At 40.1% G+C, this 22362-nt stretch overlaps 1 protein-coding gene across 3 annotated transcripts in view; it reads right to left on the bottom strand.

Annotated features, from left to right (window-relative positions):
• Positions 1-847: 847 nt before the first annotated feature.
• MAPK9 (mitogen-activated protein kinase 9) overlaps positions 848-22362 on the bottom strand; it is a 61184-nt gene continuing 39669 nt past the window's right edge. For 2 of the 3 annotated variants that reach the window (XM_029217878.1, XM_029217877.1), the window contains 7 exons: positions 14303-14468; positions 12780-12851; positions 9434-9616; positions 8299-8423; positions 7228-7291; positions 5401-5472; positions 3307-4050 (listed from right to left, as the gene is read on the bottom strand). In XM_029217878.1, coding sequence (XP_029073711.1) covers positions 3908-4050; positions 5401-5472; positions 7228-7291; positions 8299-8423; positions 9434-9616; positions 12780-12851; positions 14303-14468 — 825 coding nt within the window. In that variant the 3' untranslated portion in view covers positions 3307-3907. Of the gene's footprint in view, positions 4056-5400; positions 5473-7227; positions 7292-8298; positions 8424-9433; positions 9617-12779; positions 12852-14302; positions 14469-22362 lie in introns of all 3 variants that reach the window. The other variant, XM_029217879.1, reaches the window with a different exon arrangement.

Here is a 22362-nt window from a genome sequence, read left to right as displayed (position 1 = left end):
CTATTTACAATAGCCAGGAGACGGAAACAACCTAAGTGTCCATAATTGGATGAATGGATAAAGAAGATGTGGCACATATATACAATGGAATATTACTCAGCCATAAAAAGAAACGAAATTGAGCTATTTGTAATGAGGTGGATGGACCTAGAGTCTGTCATACAGAGTGAAGTAAGTCAGAAAGAGAAAGACAAATACTGTATGCTAACACATATATATGGAATTTAAGAAAAAAAATGTCATGAAGAACCTAGGGGTAAGATGGGAATAAAGACACAGACCTACTAGAGAATGGACTTGAGGATATGGGGAGGGGTAAGGGTAAGCTGTGACAAAGCAGGAGAGTGGCATGGACATATATACACTACCAAACGTAAAATAGCTAGCTAGTGGGAAGCAGCCGCATGGCACAGGGAGATCAGCTTGGTGCTTTGTGACCACCTAGAGGGGTGGGATAGGGTGGGAGGGAGGGAGACGCAAGAGGGAAGAGATATGGGAACATATGTATATGTATAACTGATTCACTTTGTTATAAAGCAGAAACTAACACACCATTGTAAAGCAATTATACTCCAATAAAGATGTAAAAAAAAAAAAAACCCACAAGCACACAAGCACCATTAACGATTTGAAGTAATACAAGGAAAGACTGACGGATTGGTGGATTCTTCTGGCCACACCTTGTGAGAAAACAATTACTCCGAATACTCGATTTTGCACTGCATGTTTTTGAAAACTCAGATTCAGGAATCTGCAGAATATTTTCAGTAAGAGATCTAACAGAAATGTTTTGCTTTTCAATTTAAAAACATTTGCTAATATTGATTGAAATGATGACACTCCAATATCTACCTGTGTTCATGTTAAATCTGTAATCAGAGATGGTGATGTAGAAATACACAGTCAACTGTCACTTAAAAACACACCACAAAAATTGGACATGCTATACACTTCTCTTTTAAAATGTATTTGTATTATTTTCACCAATCAAAACACACATAATATATTTTATTATAAAACATTAGGCAATGTTACTTTTGAGATATGCAATCTGAAAGGTCACACCTGTGTTTACTACCAGTGTGAAACACCAGAGGAGTTACATTAGAAATCAACCAGACAAATTCATCATACATCATTACCATGACTTACACAGCATCAAATCTGGATTAAACCAGTATCCCATTCAGTGTTTCAACTATGGACTCTGGGTGTCAGTAAGGGGCCCTGCCAAGGGTTTTCTCCTTTCAGCACTGCGGCTCTGAGTTTCAGGGTGCAGAGATAAACACAGAGCCCTGTTTCCATCTCCTGTTTCCACAGCTGATCAACACTGAGCAGGATGTGTTTCGAGAATGCTCTCCTACTCTGACAGACTCTGTCTGCTCTCTGGTACCTGTACTTGAAATCAAGACCTGACATAGGGGAGGCAGTCACTTCCTTTTTAACAAAAAACTAAGTCAACAAACAAAACGAACCTAGTCCAAATTCCAGGCTAATAATAAATTACCTGGTTTATAAAAATATGTGTCCAAAATAGTTACTTCAGGGTTGTGTACAATATAAATTACAAAAATAAAATAGAAAAGATGAAAAATTGAGCAAATTTTTCAGTTCTTTATCCAACATCAGCATTTATCTATGGAGAGCAGTTTGAAACCATCTGCACTGCACCAGGGCCCTGGCACATCTCAGCTCAGGAGGGAGGACCCTGAAGTGGGGTGAGGTATTTCTATGGAGCTCGGCTGTCTGCAGCCCTGTGGCCTGTCCTAGGTGCACTCACTGATCTCTGATGGAAGGTGGTCTTGGCAGGAAACCCGTCCACACCATCACGGACTCCATCCGTGAACACACAGAGGAATGAGTGAGCAGAAAGCCAATCTGTGCGGCACCTAGCTCCACTTACAAATGGTGCCTGGCTGAATGTACAATCACCCAGCGAAACCCTGATGCGCCCTCAGCATCCCTGTGCTGCATATACATAAGCCTAGGACAGATAATGTATTTTTAAAACTCTCACCTTTGTTTTTCTCTTTAAAGATAGATTTAGTAAAGTCTTTTTAAAGAATGTGTATTAGAGAGGAGGCCATTTTAAGATGTTTATATATGTGTAGTGATAACTTGCTTCACAATACCATCAGGCCTCCAAAACCAAAATAATCCTAAGCCATGTAATAGGTGTTTCTGCCTCAATTCAAGTTAGTATTTCCATCTTATAGTTGAATGTGTCTAAACCTCACAATATAAAACTATTTATTACTTCAATATTAATTTTGTTCATCAAGGGTTCCAGTTTCCAGTGATAAGACCAATAAGATACAACTGGTGTAGAGATAATCATATATTTTAGATAATATTTATAATAAACTTTCTTATCAAAGTTCCTCCTCAGAACACATTCTATAGAATGTGAACAATGTTGATTCAATAGCTTCCAAAATAACTAAACACAAGATATGAATTTGTAACAGAATAAGCTCAAGGGAAAAGCATTATGAGCACAGGTAGCCGTATGTGACCATCGTAACTCCATTTCTGCAATGACACTTCAATACTCAGCATTTTACTGAACTTTGAATGATTTCCATATCAGTCTGAAAGTATCAATTTCAGGTGAGCAGTTTAAAATCAGAAAATGTTCAATAGTTAATTACTACCCTTTAGGATATTTCCTCCATATCCCTCAGAAGTTTTTCCAGAACATTCATGGATTTCCCTTAGGAAAAGGAAATGCCTCCACAAAGTGGAAAACAAACCATAAACAGGCATTCTGAATCAGTCTGCTTCCTAAAACAGACCAAAGGGGGATTTATGTGGTTTCTTTCAGAGAAGAAAGAAAGTTGAGTAAGAATGCTGTGTTGGAAGAGGGAAACTCTGCCTTGTGAAATCACGTATCTCACCTTGAGTGACAGAAGGTAAGAAAGGACCCAGTCCAGGCTCAAGCAAAGCAAGCACTTAGTAAGTGACTGCAATCATCTTTAGTGATCACTTCATAAAATTCTACTCTAACAGCAGGTGATGGGTTCAAGAATCTATTTGCCATCATATTATTGACATAGGTATTAGGTGGCTAATAAAGAAGGTGAAGTTCTAGGTAGCATTTTAAATTAATAAGTCCAGAAGACCAAGAAAAAAGAGATAGGGAAGATAGGATTTTAAAGGTATATATGTTTTAAGCAGCACAAAACTTAAAATTTTATCATGCAGTAAAGCTGAATGTACAGTCACCCAGACTAAGACAATTTAGAGAAAACAAAGTGTCCTGGTCTTAGCAGTGGTAATTCTCAGCCCCAAACATGACAAATTTAAGAAAAGTTACATTTTAAATTTATAGATTTAATTATATTCCTTCTGAAATACGAAAGAAAATAACTCATACCCTAAAAGAAGGCAAGATATGATAATATGATGGTGGCCAATTAATACACATAAATCTATTTTTCTGGACAGACACCAAATTACTTAAGAGGATTAAGAGACAATTCTAGAAGCAGCACTACCTTGAAGATTATTTGGCTTTATAAATACTGATTTCCAAAGTGCTAGAGGGCAAGTCTGAGCAAGCATTTGTGGTCACATGCATATAAGTCCCAACGGTTACTGAGGATGAGAAACTGTCACTATTACTGTACAACTTAAGAAAAAATTCATCTATTCTAATTGCTCACCTGAAATGACCTTGAACAAAATCTCTAAAAGTGTGGTTTGCACTTTTTTTCTTTAGACATAATCTGCTTCATTTTATAATCTAAGCAAGGCAAGCCTAGTACGACTGAGTAGGGGCAAGGCATCGTGTTTCTTACATGCAGAACATGGAGTTTTTCTATTTGGTTCCATCAACTCCCAAGTATTTCAGGCCCATGGAAGCGAGAGTTCCTTCACTGATGACAAGCTTGCTATTTCTAACTTATCATCGACAACCTTCAAGGGGTCCTGTTGAGGCATCCAGACTGCTGTCTGTGTCTGAGGCCAGCGTCTGCTCAGTGGACATGGATGAAATGTCATTGATAGATGACGACTGAGAAGGAGTGGCGTTGCTACTTACTGCTGCATCTGTGCTAAGAAAACCAAATATAATAAAATCTGAGGCACGACATTGCTGCAAATCCAGGCAACGAGACTTTAGGTCATTTCTCAGCTCTGTCCTTTTGTAGTTTCCTATACTATTGGTATAAACAAGAAGTTACTTGACTATACATTTTGAACTTTTCCTGGAGTCTTTCTTTAGGCTCAAAATCCCAATTATTCCTCCATCTTTCCCTGCAATATTCTCTTTCTTCCCAGTGGCTAAACATCATATATGTACTCATGTATAATCATGTTATTAACTTCTTTAAAAATACCTGCTGGTTTTAAAAAGATATTAAAAGAAAATTGCTGAATTTATCCTAAAACTATCAGTATCACAAAAGGCTTAAGCCCAAGTAGGATTCAAGTGTCATCAGACATTTCAATTATAATCATAAACACTTAGTCCAAGGAAAAAAGCATCAACCTTTGAAAAATTCTTTTGCAATAAAAATACCTTCTAAAAGAAGGATTACATGCAAATTAAAAAAGGAAAAAAAATTAGTGGACTCTTGTTTATTTTATTTTTGCTTTCTAAATCCCCAAAGCTGACATGTTAAGGCAAATGAAACTATCCTATTTCCTACTATCTATATTTTAGTCTGGTTTGAACAAAAACAAAACATCCAGGTTCTCAGAGGTAAGTCTTAAATTTGCGCTGAGTTAACAACGAGCACCTAAATTCGTATTGAAGTTATATAATCTCTAGACACTTGACACATTTGTCATGCTGAATATAAAATTCAAGAATAAGAAGCAGTCCAACATGTACTTACGTGTGTGTGTGTGCATGCACTTTCCAGTGGGAGTGGAGTGAGAAAATAAATATAACTAAAGAGTTTTGTTTAAGTAGAACCCTACAGGACACCATAGATACTATGTCTTTAATACTCATACAATTACCTAATTGTTAGTCAGACTTCTACCACTAAGTAAAACACGTAGAAAGATGAGAGAATTAGATGAACAATTTTCTCAAAAGAAAACCCAATTCCATTTTATCTAGATTCAAATTAATTTTCATTTTTAACTGGTTGGGGCCAGTACAAAGAGGGTCATGCACATTGAAAAGGCTTTAAATTCGATTTCCTTATCAGCAGCTGTTACAAGGATGAAACAAGAATGTTCATAATATAGTTGGTTCGCTGCCTGGCACAACAGTAAAATGTTAGCTGCCACCACCAGGACAAACCGAAAAGGAGAAGACTATTTCACATAAGGAGTTTTCAAATCCAATGCTGGTCAAGCTGGCACTTAACACACTGTTGCCACTTATAAAAAATGAATAGGGAAAGAAAAATATTATGCAGTCAAACTATTAAAGCAATCACTAACCTGAAGGTTGATCTTTCACAACACCATTCTTGCTTCTTTCTTCCCAATCCATTACTTCTTTGTAAATTAGCTCTTCAAATAGAAATGCAAGTTAAAATGATTCATCAGTTTCTTTGCATCTCAAAATACTGCTTCCAAATCAATTGGAACCACTCCAAGGGCACTGTGATGTGCTATTTTTAATTGTGATAGACAATTAAGTAATATAGTTTACCTAGACCAAAATATAATTTGATCCATTATATCTCTTCAACCCAGCTATTGAGACAGCCAGGGACTTCCCTGGTGGCGCAATAGTTAACAATCTGCCTGCCAATGCAGGGGACATGGGTTTGATCCCTGGTCCGGGATACCACATGCTGCAGAGCAGCTAAGCCCATGTGCCACAACTACTGAGCCTGTGCTCTAGAGCCCGCAAGCCACAACTACTGAGCCTGCGTGCCACAACTACAGAAGCTTGGACGTTTAGAGCCCGTGCTCCACAAGAGAAGCCACCGCCTGTGCGCTGCAACAAAGAGTAGCCCCCACTCGCCGCAACTAGAGAAAGCCTGCACGCAATCAAGACCCAACACAGCCAAAAAAAAAAAAAAGACAGCCAAAAATGTATGGTTGCTCTGGATTCATGATGAGGGTTTTACAAAGTGGGGGTGAGGGAGAGAGAATGAGAGAGACACACAGAGGGAGAGAGGTGGGGAGAGAGGGAGGGAAAGTACTAGCAAAGTGGCTCTAACAGAACAGTTTAAGTACTGGATACGCTCACATCTTTTTGCACATGTTTTCCTCCATCTTTACTGTGGTTCTCCAAATATAACCCCTCCAGATTGGTCAGAAATTAATCTAATTACCTAAGTTTTTTCTTGGCTTCAATCTCAGTTTTCCTCAATTTTCATTTGTAAGAAAAACTAATTACCTATTAACTAAGCAGCTTCCTAAAATTTTGCTATTCATGAAATAAAATTAGCATATTGCAAGCAGTTAGTGAGGCCTATGGGTGTGCGCACATGCAGGTTGTTAGTATCCCTATATCCCGGGGAGGGGCTCTTGGGAAGGACACATCACCATGTTTGACTTGCGCTGACCATAGTTCTCAATTACTACTGATTCTGCTTTTTAATGAAAAATTTTTAGTTCAGCCTCTTTTTTACTGGTTTAGTTTGCTGTGGGTTGTTTGGTTAATCTTAGTGGTAATAATAACTATCTGCATATTTTTGATCTGCAATTTTCCCCAAACTCTTATTTTAAAACACATATATAACTACATGGCTTACAAATACAGCAGAAGTTCACATGACCCCAGTGGGGTCTCCCACGGCTGCTTTACAGAGACCTGTGAATTGGGGTTACTCAACAATTTGCAACATGTTGTCAAGGTAAGTGTGATACAATCACTGAGTTTAGTTTACAAACCAAGATTTGATAATGTAAGATTGCATGAAAAAGCCTTTATTTTTCTCTTTTGAAGCAAATAATATGCAATTCATACACGTTCCTCTCTAATTCTGTTATCTTCAAGTTCTTTTTCTACTGGGAAATAGGAAGAGAGAGGATAAATGGGCTTCAGGGTTTCTCAACTCTCTCTTAGAAAGGCTATTGTCAAAAAGTGCAGGCATGAAGCAGAGGCAAGTGTTTTTTCTTGATGCCACATTGAAGTGAAATTAGAACAGACTAAGCCACACAATGATTTCATATTTGCACAGTATAGAACACTTCACAGATACCTCTGCTTTGCCTACCTGTATACAATGTTGGCAACATACACTTTTTTAAAAATCTTGCCCCATTGCAAGAAATGTCATAAGTAACAATCAAAATAAGTTCCGTCTTTACCTTTCCATTCTTCAATTGCATGTTCTCTTTCTTCCAACTGGGCATCATAAATTTGAGGTGGTGGCTAAAAGTTAAATTACAGCTAAAGTCAATAGTTAAAAAAATAATGAGGCATGAAGAAAAAGGATCACTTTGTAAGACTTCTAAAATATTTATAATATGGATGTAGTTTCATTAAATACGTGGCTTATTAAAGATTTCTTTATAAGTATGATTTCCATCAGTTTCAGAATCAAAATAATTGAGGAAAAGTTAACCAAAAAAATAGAGCATTATAGTCCTCTTAATAATCACACTCTAAAGACATCTGCCCAAATGTAATTATAAAATTAGTAATCACAGGCTGCTTCTTAGAGATCCACCCTGGACAAGGTACTGTGCTATGAAATACAGAAGCTGCAAAACACATTTCAGGTTTATATTTCTTCCTGTTAGAACTCCCAAACTCAACCCCCAATTCATAAATGGACTGCTTCAAAAATTTGCTTAAAATCAAATTCTTTTCATATAAAACAATGTTTAAAATGGTGGTTAAATGCATAGGCCAAGACATAATAATGAGCATGCCACTATGTGGTTATTTCACTTCCAGCTAAAGACCATCCATACCAATGCTGCTACAGAAAAATGCACATGAGCACCAAACTCAGAAGTGGAACCCCCCTAGCAGGTACCTCTGGGGAAGGATGAACAAACTTGTGATTTTCAGGAAGTTTCTTAGCCTGACTGGGTGCCTAAACAAGATGATGTAAAGCAAAGCCCAAGGCACAGTGCCAGGTACACAAATGGATGCCTAAAAAAGGTGATATTATGATCACACATCAGCATCTGCATAAATGAAGATAATTATATCACCACAGCATAAGCATGTTCACTCCTGAGGTACTCTGAGCAGAGCCCCACTAACAAGAGTCCCAAAAGGGGTTGTGAGCCATGTTACATGGCCTCGTTGTAATCAGGAGTCCTTTTAAATCTAGGACTTTATGTACCCATTCCAGACTAACAGACAGAAGGTCCAAGGAAATGTATGCCCTGCCTTTACACATAAGTCTTTTCAAAATAGATGCTTACCGCTTCTGCTTCAGCAGGGTCATACCAAACAGTGATATAAGGGTGACGCAAAGCTTCATCTACAGAGATTCGCTTGTCGGGATCTATCACTAACATTTTTGATAGTAAGTCTCTGGCTTGACTTGCTAGGGTAAAAACAAATATTAGATTAATAAAGTAATACCGTTAACCTGAAAATCACACAATAAAGAACTAAATGTGATAGCAGAGACAGAACAAAAATATATTAACTTTGAGAAACTGTTGATAGCTTCAAGATTATTAGAGTCTTTTTCTTTAACAGTAAGTCAAGCAGCCACTTCCACTACAAACCAGGCTTTCAAATGTGCTTTCAGCTTCTGAATTTGGAAGGGAGAAGGACAGGGCACAAGGCTGAGAAGCCACGTCCAGGGAGGGTGCAGGAGCTAAGCTAAGGGTGTCACTGCCAAGAATGCAGGCATGAAGCAGAGGCAAGTGTTTTTTCTTGATGCCACATCGAAGTGAAATTAGAACAGACTAAGCCACACAATGATTTCATATTTGCACAGTATAGAACACTTCACAGATACCTCTGCTTTGCCTACCTGTATACAATGTTGGCAACATACACTTTTTTTAAAATCTAGAGATTAGTAGTTAGAAAAAAATCCAACAACTTCGATAACTTGGTTAAATATAAGGCTCACCTAGGTTTTAGCAATTAAAATTCACTAGTATAGGCAAAGAAGAGATGGGGCTTTTCTGAATGAGGCACAGTTTATCTTGATGTAGAGAGAAACAAATCTATTCTTTCCCTTAAAACACTTAGTGACAGGCACAGGAGAAGGGGAGAAGGAGCCTTTTAAAATTTCTGACTGTTCAACTGGGCTAGAATCTTTATTCAAGTATTCTTTATACCTGAAAACTGTCTGAATTCCATTTGCTGTAATTAACATAAGAGTCTTTCATACTGATGTAAATATTTTGACCACAGCCTTCAGTTACGTCACTTTATTGAGGACAAAACTTCTAGGTCTTTAAGCTTTCTGAAATGCCTTCATTCTACCTGTAAATGACTTTGAGGGTTTCAACTATTTTGTCTCTCAATGTTCACAGGTTTTAGACTGCAAACATAAAGTGAAAGCTTCACCCAGTATAAGAAAAAATGATATCTTACTTTTAATTTTGTCTCGTTCAGATTCTGATGGGAATATCCAATCTGGAAAGAGTTCTTCAAATTTGATTCCAGGATACTTTGGTCTGTTTTCTACGTAATTCCTCACAGTTGGCTGAAGTTTCTTCATGAAATCTGCAGATGGTGTTCCTAGCTGCTCAATAACTTTATTCCACTGATCAATATCTAAGGAGTCTCTTGAGGAAAATACAACTGAAATGCCTTATATTCATATTACATAAAGTAGCATCATTCAAAGAAAAATTATATTTATACTTATCAACAAGTAATTAACCAGGCCACCTCACTGGGTCAGCAGAAGCATTCTGAAATAATATTCGAAAAAGGTTTGGGCTCCAAGTTAAGACTATTTAAAAAAAACTCTGCATCTTTATAAACTCTGATCACAGTTTATTAAATCAACACGATGAAGTCTATATGCCTTCCCATTCTAGATCAAAATAAAGTTATCTTGTAACTGAAGAACACCTATGACTGAAAGGCTTAAACATGAAATTAGGTAGTAATTATATAGGCAAATTGAAATCAGTTCTCATAATAAAACTATGTTAGATCTAAAGCTCCCTAAAGTAGAGAGACCTATCTGATTGCTCAATTTACAGCTGGGAGCCACCCCTGCGAGGCAGGTCTGGAGGGATGGGGTGCATGAGGGGGTGGGCAGGAGCCAAGGCTCTAGACTTTCTGAGCTCTCACCATGTCCTTTCCCACTGTAGCTGTGCTTACATTGAGCAGTGACAGCTTTGAGAGGTCATTCTGTTTTACTTGGCACTGACCCGGACCATCACTGCAATACAAAGGAGTGTGTTTCATTTCCTTTCAAAGTATATGACCTGGGTTTCAGACTCCATTGTGTATTAGACATTCACTAGGTGTCAGGCAGTCAATCTCCCTTGGGTCTCACCTTCCTATTTGTAAAATGCAGACAATACCAGCTTTGCCTCTTTCACTTGGGGCTTGAGATAACTGGCAAGATGAATGTGGAAAGGGATTCTATTGATAAAACCATAAAAATTATACAAGAGAACGCAAGCCAGAGGAATCAAATAAACAGCATCTTTAAAAAGTGACTAATTGAGGTATGTCTTAGAAAAATAAAATGACATCACTGTGAAAGAATCTAGGGAACAGACACATGTTCTTTAAAGAACAAAGGAGGAGGCCCTCTCGCTTCCTGTAATGTCTTTCTTCTTGCTGGTACACCATCCACTGGAGGATTCCATCACCAATCAAACAATTTTTTTTCTCCCATCTTAAAGCAACAGCCACTCTCCTTTGGCTGAACATCGTAGCTTAGCTACCATTCCCATTTGCAGCAAAACAGAGTTGTGTATACTTGTATCTCTAACTCCCAGCCTCTCATATTCTCTCTTAAACATCCTCTCATCAGACTTTTCCCCCATCACTTCATGAAAACTGCGCCCATCAAAGTTGCAGGTGACCATCCCTCAATTCTCAGTCCTCACCTTTTTGACAGTGTCAGTGAGCCTCCCTCAGTAACCTGCTTCCTGGCCTCCAGGGTCCCTTGCTCTCTGGGAGGTGCCTGCCTAAAGCTTTCTCTTTCTCTTAGGCCATGTGGGGACAGGAGTTCCTTTTCTACCTCAGGTTACGAATCTAAAACAAATCTCTGAGAACTGCAATCTGGTTTCTGGAAACTTTTTCTATCTAATGTTGGAAAAAGTTAGCAAAATTGTCTTTGGAAAATGATGTAATCTCTGTATGTTCTGAGAATGACAGTAGGTGACGTTATACATAAAATTATTATTACTGACATTGCAAGATGTTAATATGTAAATTAAGAATTTTAAATTACTTAATAGTGTACCAAAGAGTTCCTACACTTTTCATTTCTGTACTTTCTGAAGAAAACCTTTAATTAATTAAAGAAAGGAAAGTCACAAAATGAATTAAAAATTGAGACAAACTGAATGTTAAGTAGATACTTCTAATTATGTATCTTTAGGGCATTCCCTGGCAGTCTGGTGGTTAGGACTCTGTGCTTTCACTGCTGTGGGTCCAGGTTCAATCCCTGGTGGGGGAACTAAGATCCCACAAGACTTGTGGCATGGCCATCAATCAATCAATCAATCAACCAATCTTTAGAATACATCAACTTTTCCCTTTTTAAATGAATTTATTTGCAAATTAAAGATCTCCTTTTTTACATATTGAAACAACTGAATCTAAGGTAAGGCTATGGAAAATTGCTAGAAAATTTATTAGAACAAAATAAAATGCTGTATTTAACTTCACATAAAATCTGTGATGTGAAAAATGTCAAGGAAGGTAAATAAAATGATAGGAATAAAATCTTTTCATTCCAGGTCTGTGTTGTGAAGAATTTATATTACAAATAAACCAACCTCATAAAATTATAAAAAACTAAAATTACTTTAATAAAATACATATAAAACATGACTATATAACTTAAGTTCTTTTAAAGATAACCATCAATCTGCCAGCAGAGACCACTTTCATAACAAAAAACAAAATCAAAAGACTAATGAAAATTTTAGGTGGTTAGAACACAAATGAAAAAGGGTATACGTGAAGAACCATGTTAGAGCAAAAAATATTGAAGATGGAAGAATATGAGGAATATGAGAAAAGAAAGCTATTGAAACTATCATATATCTACTCTCCTTTATGCTATATGTCATTAATATGATTTGCTGACCACAGTATAAGTTAATCTTTTGCATTTTATATTTATTTAAATGTCTGTTAAACTTCCCCACTGTGTCACAAAATAACCTAAGTGGATCTTCTAAAATTTTCTACAAAATGTCAGAAGAGTAACAAAACAAAAAAATGTAGCAAATATTGTTTCTCACAAACTTTTTACTTTAATCTTTTTCATTTAGGTCTTTATGTAGTGTGCTTCAGTTCTTACTTTGGAGGAAAATATTTTAATTCATCCTGGTAACTAATGAAATAGTATATTAAACAAATTACAAATTATTGGCCTATTAAATTTAGACAACAACTTTCTAGATAGCTAAATTAACTGAATTAACTAAACAGAATTTTCATTTAAATATCAGAATACATTTGTCAAAGAGTAAATACATTTCTTATAAGCTATTTTTAATAAAATTAAGAACTAATATAAATTGGTTTAACTTAATTCTATGCCTCAATAAAATTGTTACAGGTAGTCAAGCAAAAAAGAAACATAAAATTGAACCATTTGGTGTGTGACACTAATTTAACAAACATAATCAAGACCCCCTTAGAATACAGTCTAGAATTACAACATTTTCCTTTTGACCTCCTGCTGCCCTTGGTATTTATGGAAAACATGGCCGGGAAGGTCCCCCGGGAAGGATACGATCAGTGCCTTGGAATATCACACAACCTTTCACCAGCTCTCCCATGATGCAACCCACTGACCAGATATCAACTGAAAATAAAGTGAAATGACAAAATTATGAAGTGCCATGAACAAAACAAAGGTGAGGAAAAGGATTCTAACAGTGTACTAAACACACAAACAAGGAAAATAAATTGCTAGTAATGGGTGAACTTTTTTACACAGTATGAAATATTGCTGACCTCTATCTTGGCCTTCGGTTTGCAGCAATCTGGGCTTTTAGTGCCAAAGAGTCCAATACTTTACAGCTTCAGAAACAAAGTCCCAGAAACAAGAAGTGCCTGTCCCCACAAAGCTGTTTCCAGGCACATGCCCACCCCTGCCCCCAGCCTTCGTGGTTAGTGCTGGGTCTCTCCCTGTGAAGGATACAGTCTCTTCCTGGGAACAGGACTTTATGGAGGACCATTTCTGCCATGATGCACCCGACAGACCAGATGTCCACTACCAAACACCAGGTGATTAAAACCAGCCAGAGACTCTCCAACACATGTCCTTTCTCAAACCCCCTCCCAAACAAAGACAAACCCAGCTTGTCAGCAGGACTTTTGTAAAATATGAACACCACGCCTCCAGAATGATCCTTTTTTAAACTGTCAAGTCAGCAGGGCCTCACAGGGACAGGCTTGTCTGGGCTCCAGGTGAGGGCCAGAGGTGCCCCAGCTTCTGGCTGTTCACCATCTTCTGTGGGGGCCCAGCTGAATAACAGGCCTCAGGTGACCAGGCAGAGGGCTATTTATTGCCCCTGCTGCTGGGGGTGGGGTGAGAGAAGCTAACAGGGGACCTAATTTTCTCTCATGTCCACAGAGGACTGGAAGCCCACAGAGCTGTGTCTCTCAGAATGGGAGCACAGGTTATAAAATATCTGAATAAACTTGAAGCATAACTCATTTCAGATGACTTAGGCAAACTTTCAGATTCTTTTTTTTAACACGTGAATGTGATTTAGTTCTTTTTGACAAATTTTTCAAAAGTTAAGCTTCAAAGAGCTCTGATATTGCTTGAATAAGTTTTGCTGTGAAAAAAATACCAATTTTACACACAAAAAGCACATGTTGTATTATTCCATTTATATCAAGTTCAAAAATAAGCAAAATCAGTCTCTGTTGCTGGAAATCAGGATAATGGCTTCCTTTGGGGATTGAGACCCAGAGCGGGGCTGGGGAGGCCTTGGGTGCTGCTCGTTATGTGGGTGTGCTCCCATTGAGCTGCACACTCGGGATTTGCATACGTTTCTGTAAGTATGTTATACTTTGATAAACGTTCAAAAATATTAACTTTAAAAGTGAATTTTTAAAGTGGATAATTTTAGCCAGTGGAAATATAAAATTAATTATTTCTCATCTGTGAACTATGATAACCTATGTATAACACAGCCTCCACATTATACTTCATACAGTTCACAGGAAAGAGAAAAAAACTAGTGATGACGAACAGCACTATTTTTACACATCTCGGCCTCTTCCAGTTCTGTCTGTACTCACCGTTCTCTTTGTAGCCCATGCCCAGGATGACTTCAGGTGCCCGATAATACCGCGTTACCACGTAGGGGGTCATCATAAAGTTGGTGCATGCTGTGCGAGCCAGGCCAAAGTCAAGGATCTTAAGGGTACAGTCTGACTTTACTACAATGTTGCTAGGTTTCAAATCCTAGGGCAGAAATGATTTAAATTAATAAAAAGCACCAAAGCATGCTAAGTAAACAATCTCACATTGGTAAGGATTTGTGAGGTATGTGAGAGTGCTGGGAGAAGGAGGAAAGTTAGAATTGAACCCTGGGATTTTGGAACCATTTTGGAAAATCCTACTCTCATATTGAAACTAATACAAATCAGCCTAGAGAGGCCATATGGTTGCCCTTACCCCTGTGTGGAAACCTTCATGACACTCCTTTGCTTAAAACATTCTGAGAACTTCCACAACACCCTCTCCTCCCTCACTCCACGCCTGGTCATCCTTCAGTTCCCAACACTCTGGCTCTTCCCTGCTGTCCAATACAAATATAACTCAACCCACATGTGTAATTTACATTTTCTAACAGCCACCTTAAAAAAAGTGACTAGAAAAGGTAAAATTAATTTTAATAATATTTTCCTTTACTCCAATACAGTATATTTCCAGAATATTCATTTTAAAATGTAACCAACATATAAAAATTATTAATGAGATATTTTACATTCTTTTTGTTTGGTACTGTCTTTGAAATCCAGTGTTTATTTACAATTATAGCCACACTCTGAGTACTTAATAGTCTCAGGTGGCTAGTGGCTATAATACTGGACAGCACATGGCTAGAATTCTCTGACCCTGGAATCTTCCAAAGGCTTCTTCTTTCCTTTGAAGAAGAATCCCATGATTACCAACCCCAACTTCCCACCCTTCCCTGGGACCTACCACTCCCCACCACACATACTACCCTCAAAGTCCCTCCTCTGCCCCTCCCAGCACGGGCTCTGTAAGAGGAGGCCTCAAGGGTCTCTCTGTGCTTTCAGCTCTTAGCCCGGAGTTTGGCACAGCAAACTCTCAGAAAATGTTTGTTGAGTGAATGTACACATCATACTCCACCACACTCTCAACACAACCTATCACTTCTGTAGTTTTTTCCTTCATAACTCTAGGGACTTTCTCCATGGTGATCCCCCACATCCCAGACCCTTCCTCAGGCCACAGGAATTTGACTCTTGCCTTGGACTCCAGCCTGCAAACTCACCCTAGAAACTATGACTTCTAAACAATCCACATCTATTCTTTTCACAAGTGCTTTCCAATGTGTAGCTACAACGTCAAACTGCCAAGTCACACCACACAGTAAGACCATCACTTTTAGTGACGTTTCAGGCCCAGCACCTGGCTGAAACTTTCCAATCGATGTGTCACCAACGGGCATAGGTGTGCCTTGAGTGATGGCTGCCAGGTGTTATTGGGATAAGCAGAAAAACACTTAAAAATTACATCAGCTAAAATTATGTTTCATTACTGCTAAGCACTCTCTTTCTAAACATCCGGAATTCAGTAAAATATAACTTATAAATATATATCACTTAAAAACATAATTAAAATTCCCACCAAGCCCATGCAGATGCACTGGTCCCTGGCTGGCCCCAGAGCACTTCCGCTGTGCATGTCCCGATGTGGAGATGTGCTGTGGGGAGCACTGCCAACTCACCCACAGCTGCTATTCTGCACAAAGGAAAGCAAGCGAAGAATCAGCCCCACGCTCAAACCAGTGACCCCTTCCTGTGAGAAGGCAGTAATACAGCTAAGGTAAAACAAACCAATATGTTTCTAGATTCCTTTTTTAAAACCAAAGATTATGGCAGGAACAGGCATTTCATAATACAAATTACTAACATAAAATAATGCTCAACTTCATGAAAATTAAAAACCCAAATGACAAGGAACAATTTTTAGTCTCTCTTCTGGCAATGAGGAAAAGAATGGCAATATCCAGTGCTGGAGGAAGAAGCAGAAACAGACCCTTCCTTACACTGTTGGTGGGGACGTCAATAGGTGCTTTCTTTTTAGGAGACTGATGTTTTTAAAAATTTGAGATGTCTATACTTTACCACCAGCAGCCCCTGAAATCCAACCTGGCCCTGAACTAACACAGCGCCACATGAACAAGGATGATTAGAGTAGTGCCACCGGCCAGTCTGATGAACTGCTGTGTGATTAGTAGACATGCCCATTCCAGCCACCTCCACCTGTCAGAAGATTGTCCTCTTGCACTGATTTTGTTGGAACAATGCACTTTACTGCCATCTGCTGGAAAACTGTGATAATAAAATGCAAACCAAGCTGTCAAAGGTGTGGCTTGTTGTCCTGGCAGGACTGGGAGAGGCAGCCCCGCCTCCCAACGCTTGCCGATGGTCTCAGGGCGCCTGAGGGCTCCCCACATGCACAGCCGCTCTCCCACCAGTCTCCACACACAACCAGAAGAAGCTTTCCACAAACAAACTGGACTTGTAGTTTGAAGATGGCAGAGTAAAGACAGTTCTGCCCCTTCAAATCTTGAAAACTACTCCGAACAAGAAACACACATTAAAATAAAAATGACACCTAAATTTAGGGGCTTGACCCAGAGTGCGGGGATGGCATCACTGGGGCAGCCAATAAGGGTGCACAAAATATCTGCAACCAAAAAAGGGCAAGAGCAGAGGTGTGGAAGGTTGAGGCCGTTGCTATTCCTGGTCAGTCCTCGGTCTAGAACCCACTGACTGAAGAGGTGTCCTAAGAGGGAGAACCCTGCACATTGTAACAAGCGTCCACTGCCTTGATTTCCCCACAGGTACCTATGACCCCTTACTCAGGTGACTGTACCTGGGAACAGCAGACATTTGGAGAAGTGTTAGACACAAGTTCTAAGTGGATACTGAAAGTCAAAGACTCAAAGTAACATCATGCCTCCTCTAGCTGGTGGTGGGGGGTGAGTTGTGGAGGCCAGGTAATAAATGGAGACGGGTCCAGATCTCTTCCAGCTATATTATGACACAGGCCTAGGGCAAAACTGTGAAAGAATATTGCTGTTCACCTCACATGAGTGTGAATGGTTTCTGATCGTCTTTTCTAATCAGTATGGAAGAATGCATCTGCCCAGTCGAAGGCTACATGCCACACCTGAGGCCTTACTAATCTGCTCTAGCAACGACACCGTGTCCAGCACAAGCAGCTGCAATCAGGACTACTGATCAGCTAAGGCTCGATGGTCTACATTCTCTAGCATCCATCTAGTTTCTTCAAGGGCTGGACTAGTGAATTAAACTGAGCTATGAGGGACCACCATCCTCGCATTCTTTGGGTTTTAATGGCAGCATTAATCTCCTCCATTCTCCCCCACCTCCCAGAGTTCAATAATGTTTTTGATGTACTATCTTGAGGGGGGCAGTTTCAGGTTTCCACTTGGCCTTCCCCATCATAACTCTTACCTCACAGACCAGAGAACCAATGTAGGGGTCACTCTGCTAAGAATACCAACTGCCAACTGTATCAGTTCCAATCACACACTCGAGGACTGGGGAGATGACTGTTGGGTGGGTCCATGGACCCTGTGGCCCACTGTGAGCCACCAGACTTAGACCCCTCAGGAATGAAGGTCTGGGTCACACTGAGGTAAGGCACAGAGACCTGCCAAGGTGATGGCTGAGGGTATGAATAATGGAGAATGGAGAGAATGAGTACCTGTTGTGGCTCCGAGGTCAACTGTAGTGAAAGGGGCTATAGTTGGTCCCTTCCCCTCAGGAAGGGAGGCCCACAGGGAGCCTGAGGGGGCTGCTCCTGACCTGTGTGGAGAAGCAGAGCTGAGGGGGGCAAGGGTGGATGGTGGTAGCCATGAAAATGCGTACCTGGCTCTCTGCTGTGGGACTGCAACTGACAGACACCCCACTGAGGTACCCTGACCCTCCCCTCTGCTTATGACAAGGCCACACACCCCACAGTGGCTCTTGGCTAATGACTGCATGGGGAAGGAGGTCCATTCTTATGAGACACCAGATTCCTCTGACGGGCAGCTCCCAACCCTCCTTCATGCCCTCTCTACTCCAAGGGGTCAGACTGGGCTGACCCCTGTCAGCTTCCCCACCTCCTCTGACTCACTCCCTCTGTTCTTCCTCACAGGCCTTCTCCCCATGCATCTCTTGCATGTCTAATGTCATCGTGCTACACTAATGCCTTCAATGAAAAACCCCACATGCTCTATGGGGAGGGAAGGCAGCAGAAAGGAATAAATGACTTGGCTGAGTAGAGTAAATTCCAACCTCAGTGAGTGGCCCGCAGTGAAATAATGTGGACCACAACACCTGGGAAGGGCTTAGGAATTGAACGACAAGTACTGTGGAAGGCAGGATGGGGCAGGGAGCAGGACACTGAGGGATCTGGGGTGGGGGAAGGTTCACAGAAAGGTAAAGGTAGACCTCCCAGATCCACACAGAGGTGTTGGTTCCTCCTTTACTCCTACTGGCCTATTATCTAGAAAAACTAAAACCAAGTTTCCAGACTCAGGCCTCAAGCACAGTACCAACAGATCTGCTGGTATGAGGCACAGGAAGGGCATGGGTGAGGGGCCCAGCCTGAAGACAGGGTGCTGTAGCGAAGGTCTGCATTTTGCCACATGAGAACTACAGCCCTACCCCACACAGCCTTTCATACCAGCAGCCAGATTGCTCTCCCTCAGTCAAGAGACTGGAGCCTTTTCTAGAGAAACTAAATGATGTCCAGAGAAAAGACCTGCAAACAGAGACACCTGTGGGTATGTGTTGCTCTAGAGAAAAACCCCTCATTCAACAATCCCAACCCATGCACTTCCACTTGGCCTTCTAATCCTTCAGTCTTAAATAGGACCAGTGACAAAAGGTCACCAGACGTTTGAGGAAAACCTCACACGTGACAGCGAGAGACCAAATGCACTAAAACAAACAAAACAAAACAAAACAAAACCTCAGGGGAAAGGAAAACACTGCAGGCAGCAATAAGAAAACTTCAAAGGGACTTCCCTGGCAGACCAGTGGTTAAGACTCCCAATGCAGGGTGCATGGGTTCGATCCCTGGTCGGGGAACTAAGATTCCGCATGCCACACAGCGTGCCTAAAAACAAACAAGAAAAACCCAGAAAACAAACTTCAAAGAAATTCTAGCCTTGTAGAGATGATAGTGTCTCCATGCAAGAAGAACAAAATGCTATTTACCACAGCCAAGACATGGAAGCAACTTAAGCGCCTATCAACAGACGACTGAATAAGAAGATGTGGTATGTGTGTGTGTATATGGAATTACTCAGCCATAAAAAAAGGAATGAAATACTGCCATTTGCAGCAACATAAACGGACCTAGAGAATATTATACTTAGTGAAATAAGTCAGAGAAAGACAAATACTATATGATATCACTTGGAAGCTAAAAACGGATACAAATTAATATATATACAAAACAGAAACAGACTCACAGATATAGAAAACAAATTTGTGGTTAACAAAAGGGAGGGGGGGGCTTCCCTGGTGGCGCAGTGGTTGAGAATCCGCCGGCCGATGCAGGGGACACGGGTTCGTGCCCCGGTCCAGGAAGATCCCACATGCCGCAGACCGGCTAGGCCCGTGAGCCATGGCCGCTGAGCCTGCGCGTCCGGAGCCTGTGCTCCGCAACGGGAGAGGCCACAACAGTGACAGGCCTGCGTACCGCAAAAAAAAAAAACAAAAACAAAAGGGAGACGGAAGACGGGTATGGGATTAACAGATACAAATTAACAGATACAAATTAGGGGTATGGGATTAATAGATACAAACTACCATATATAAAGTAGGTAAGCAACAGGAAAATACTGTATAGCACAGGGAATTACACCCATTATCTGGTAATATGGAATGTAATCTGAAAAAATACTGAATCACTATGCTGTACACCTGAAACTAACACAATATTGTAAATTAGCCATACTCCAATAAAAAAAAGAACAAAATGCTATAAAAAACAACTTTTAAAAATAAAAAAGAGCTCCAACTAACTCATACTTCAGAGAAAGACAGAATAAAGAACACAGTAAAGAAGGCATTCTGAAAGAAATAATAAAAAATTTTCCAGAACTCTATGGCATGCTCTTCCAGACTGAAGTGCCCACCACAATTAATGAAAAAAATTTCCATATCAAGGCATATCATCCTAACATTTCAGAATACAAGAAATAAAGAAACTTTAAAAAATGTTTCCAGAGATAAAACAAAACCCAAAACAGGGCACTTGCAAAGGATCAGTAGTAAGAATGGCATTAGAAAGTTCAAAAGCCATACAACACTACACAACAGGGTACTGTATTTATACCTTAGAGGGGAACTGATTTGTAACTAAGAATTTTCTATCCAACCGAATTATTAATCATGTGAGAGGGCAGAATAAAGAGTTTCAGCTATCTGAGGCCTCAAAAATTTTACTTCCCATGCACCACTTCTGGGGAAGCTATTGGAGGATGTGTCCCACCAAAACAAAGGAGAGATAGGGATCAGGAAGTGGGCTCCAACTCCAGAGAGAGGTGAAGGAAATCCCCAGGAAAACGCTGGAGCGAGGTCCAGGATAAGGTCTCTGCATCAGGTATGGGGGCAGCCAGTCCAGATGTGAGCAGGGCTGAGGCGCCAGGAGACAATCAAGGTGATGGAACAGCTAAGACATTTGGATGCAGTGAGAGAAGACTTAGATACCTGGCAGAAACCTTAGGGTTTAATTAGCAATAAGGATGTGGAAAACTGCTCCCTCCTTAAAACAAACAACAAAGACCAAAACTCTAACAAATAAAAGACAAGTGTTGTTAACTCTAGGGACAAAAAGTTGAAAGGAAAAGAAATATAATCATGGTGTAAATATAGGCTTAGCTGTGAAAAGCGTTTACAGGGTCACGATGACGTAAAACACACTATGGACACTGATCCAAACCAATTACATTGTAACTATACTGGGAGGACAGGGGGACAGGAAAGGTGGCAGGTGAGGGGCACGATTGGTGAAAAAGAGCTAAATCAGTACCTTATGTCCCAAACTGAAGAAAGATCAACAAATAGAGATCTCATCATATTATTTCAAGATATGGAGATAAACACCAAAATAATAGCTAAAAGAACTGAAAGAATTTGTTCTGGGGAAAGAGAAATAAGAGGGAGGAGGTGGGGGCTCTCTTTTAGTAAGTATTTGTAAAACTATTTGATCCTTGATAAAAATACAAAACAGATCGACCAACTTATTCAGCAAGTTGCAGAACAATATATGTACAAGATGATCCTGTTTTTGAAAAATATAAGTTAACAAGGACGTAAGTATAGACAGATATGCTGGTATTAGCATCAGTAAGAAAATGTGTCAGTGTAAAGTTAGGAAGGAAACACACCCAACTGCCATCACTGGCCTCCTCCAGGTGACAGGTGGGCTGGGGACTTCCATTCAATTTTTTGAATTATACAAGGTAAAAATTGGTGGGAATCCAGGTGTTTTATTTTTCAAGTAATTAAATTTTATGTTTAGAACGAAACCATTTTAGTAAGCAAAACCGAATGTGTGTATTTATGCCTATCGTATAGTATACAGAAAAAAGGACAGGAAAAGTTCACAGAAAACCGTTAACAGGCTTAAAGGGATAACTGCGGTTCATCACCTCTTGGGACCTGGAGGGGTGGTGGGTGTGCAAACAGGTGCCTTATCTACCTTTCCCACAATGACCACGTGGTACTTTCACAGCAGACACAAAGTCTGGCAGACTCAGAAATGTGTGAACAGGAGGGCATAAGACAAGGGGAGGGACACCCAGTGGGGAGGTAAATGGGATGGAGAGGTGGTTGGCGGAATCATGCTGGGCAAACCAAAACTTTCTTGGACCTTCTGGTCCGCAGGCATGGGCCTAAACCGCAGGGACGGAACATCACCTAACACAGGCACATGCATGCTGCAGCTCTTACAAAACCCCCTAAAATGGGAGGATATTGCTGCCCCATGTATGTCTGGGCCCAAGAGGAGAGATACAAGCAAGACAAACTGTTTCCTTTTACAAAATTAATAAGGCCTAACATAATGAAGC

The sequence above is a fragment of the Monodon monoceros genome, unplaced genomic scaffold, assembly GCF_005190385.1.
Source record: "Monodon monoceros isolate NGI ecotype Baffin Bay Population unplaced genomic scaffold, NGI_Narwhal_1 Super_Scaffold_12, whole genome shotgun sequence".
In the NCBI taxonomy this organism is placed as follows: Eukaryota; Metazoa; Chordata; class Mammalia; order Artiodactyla; family Monodontidae; genus Monodon; species Monodon monoceros.
Note: the sequence above shows the minus strand (reverse complement) of the source record. Positions and strands in the feature narration are given on the sequence as shown.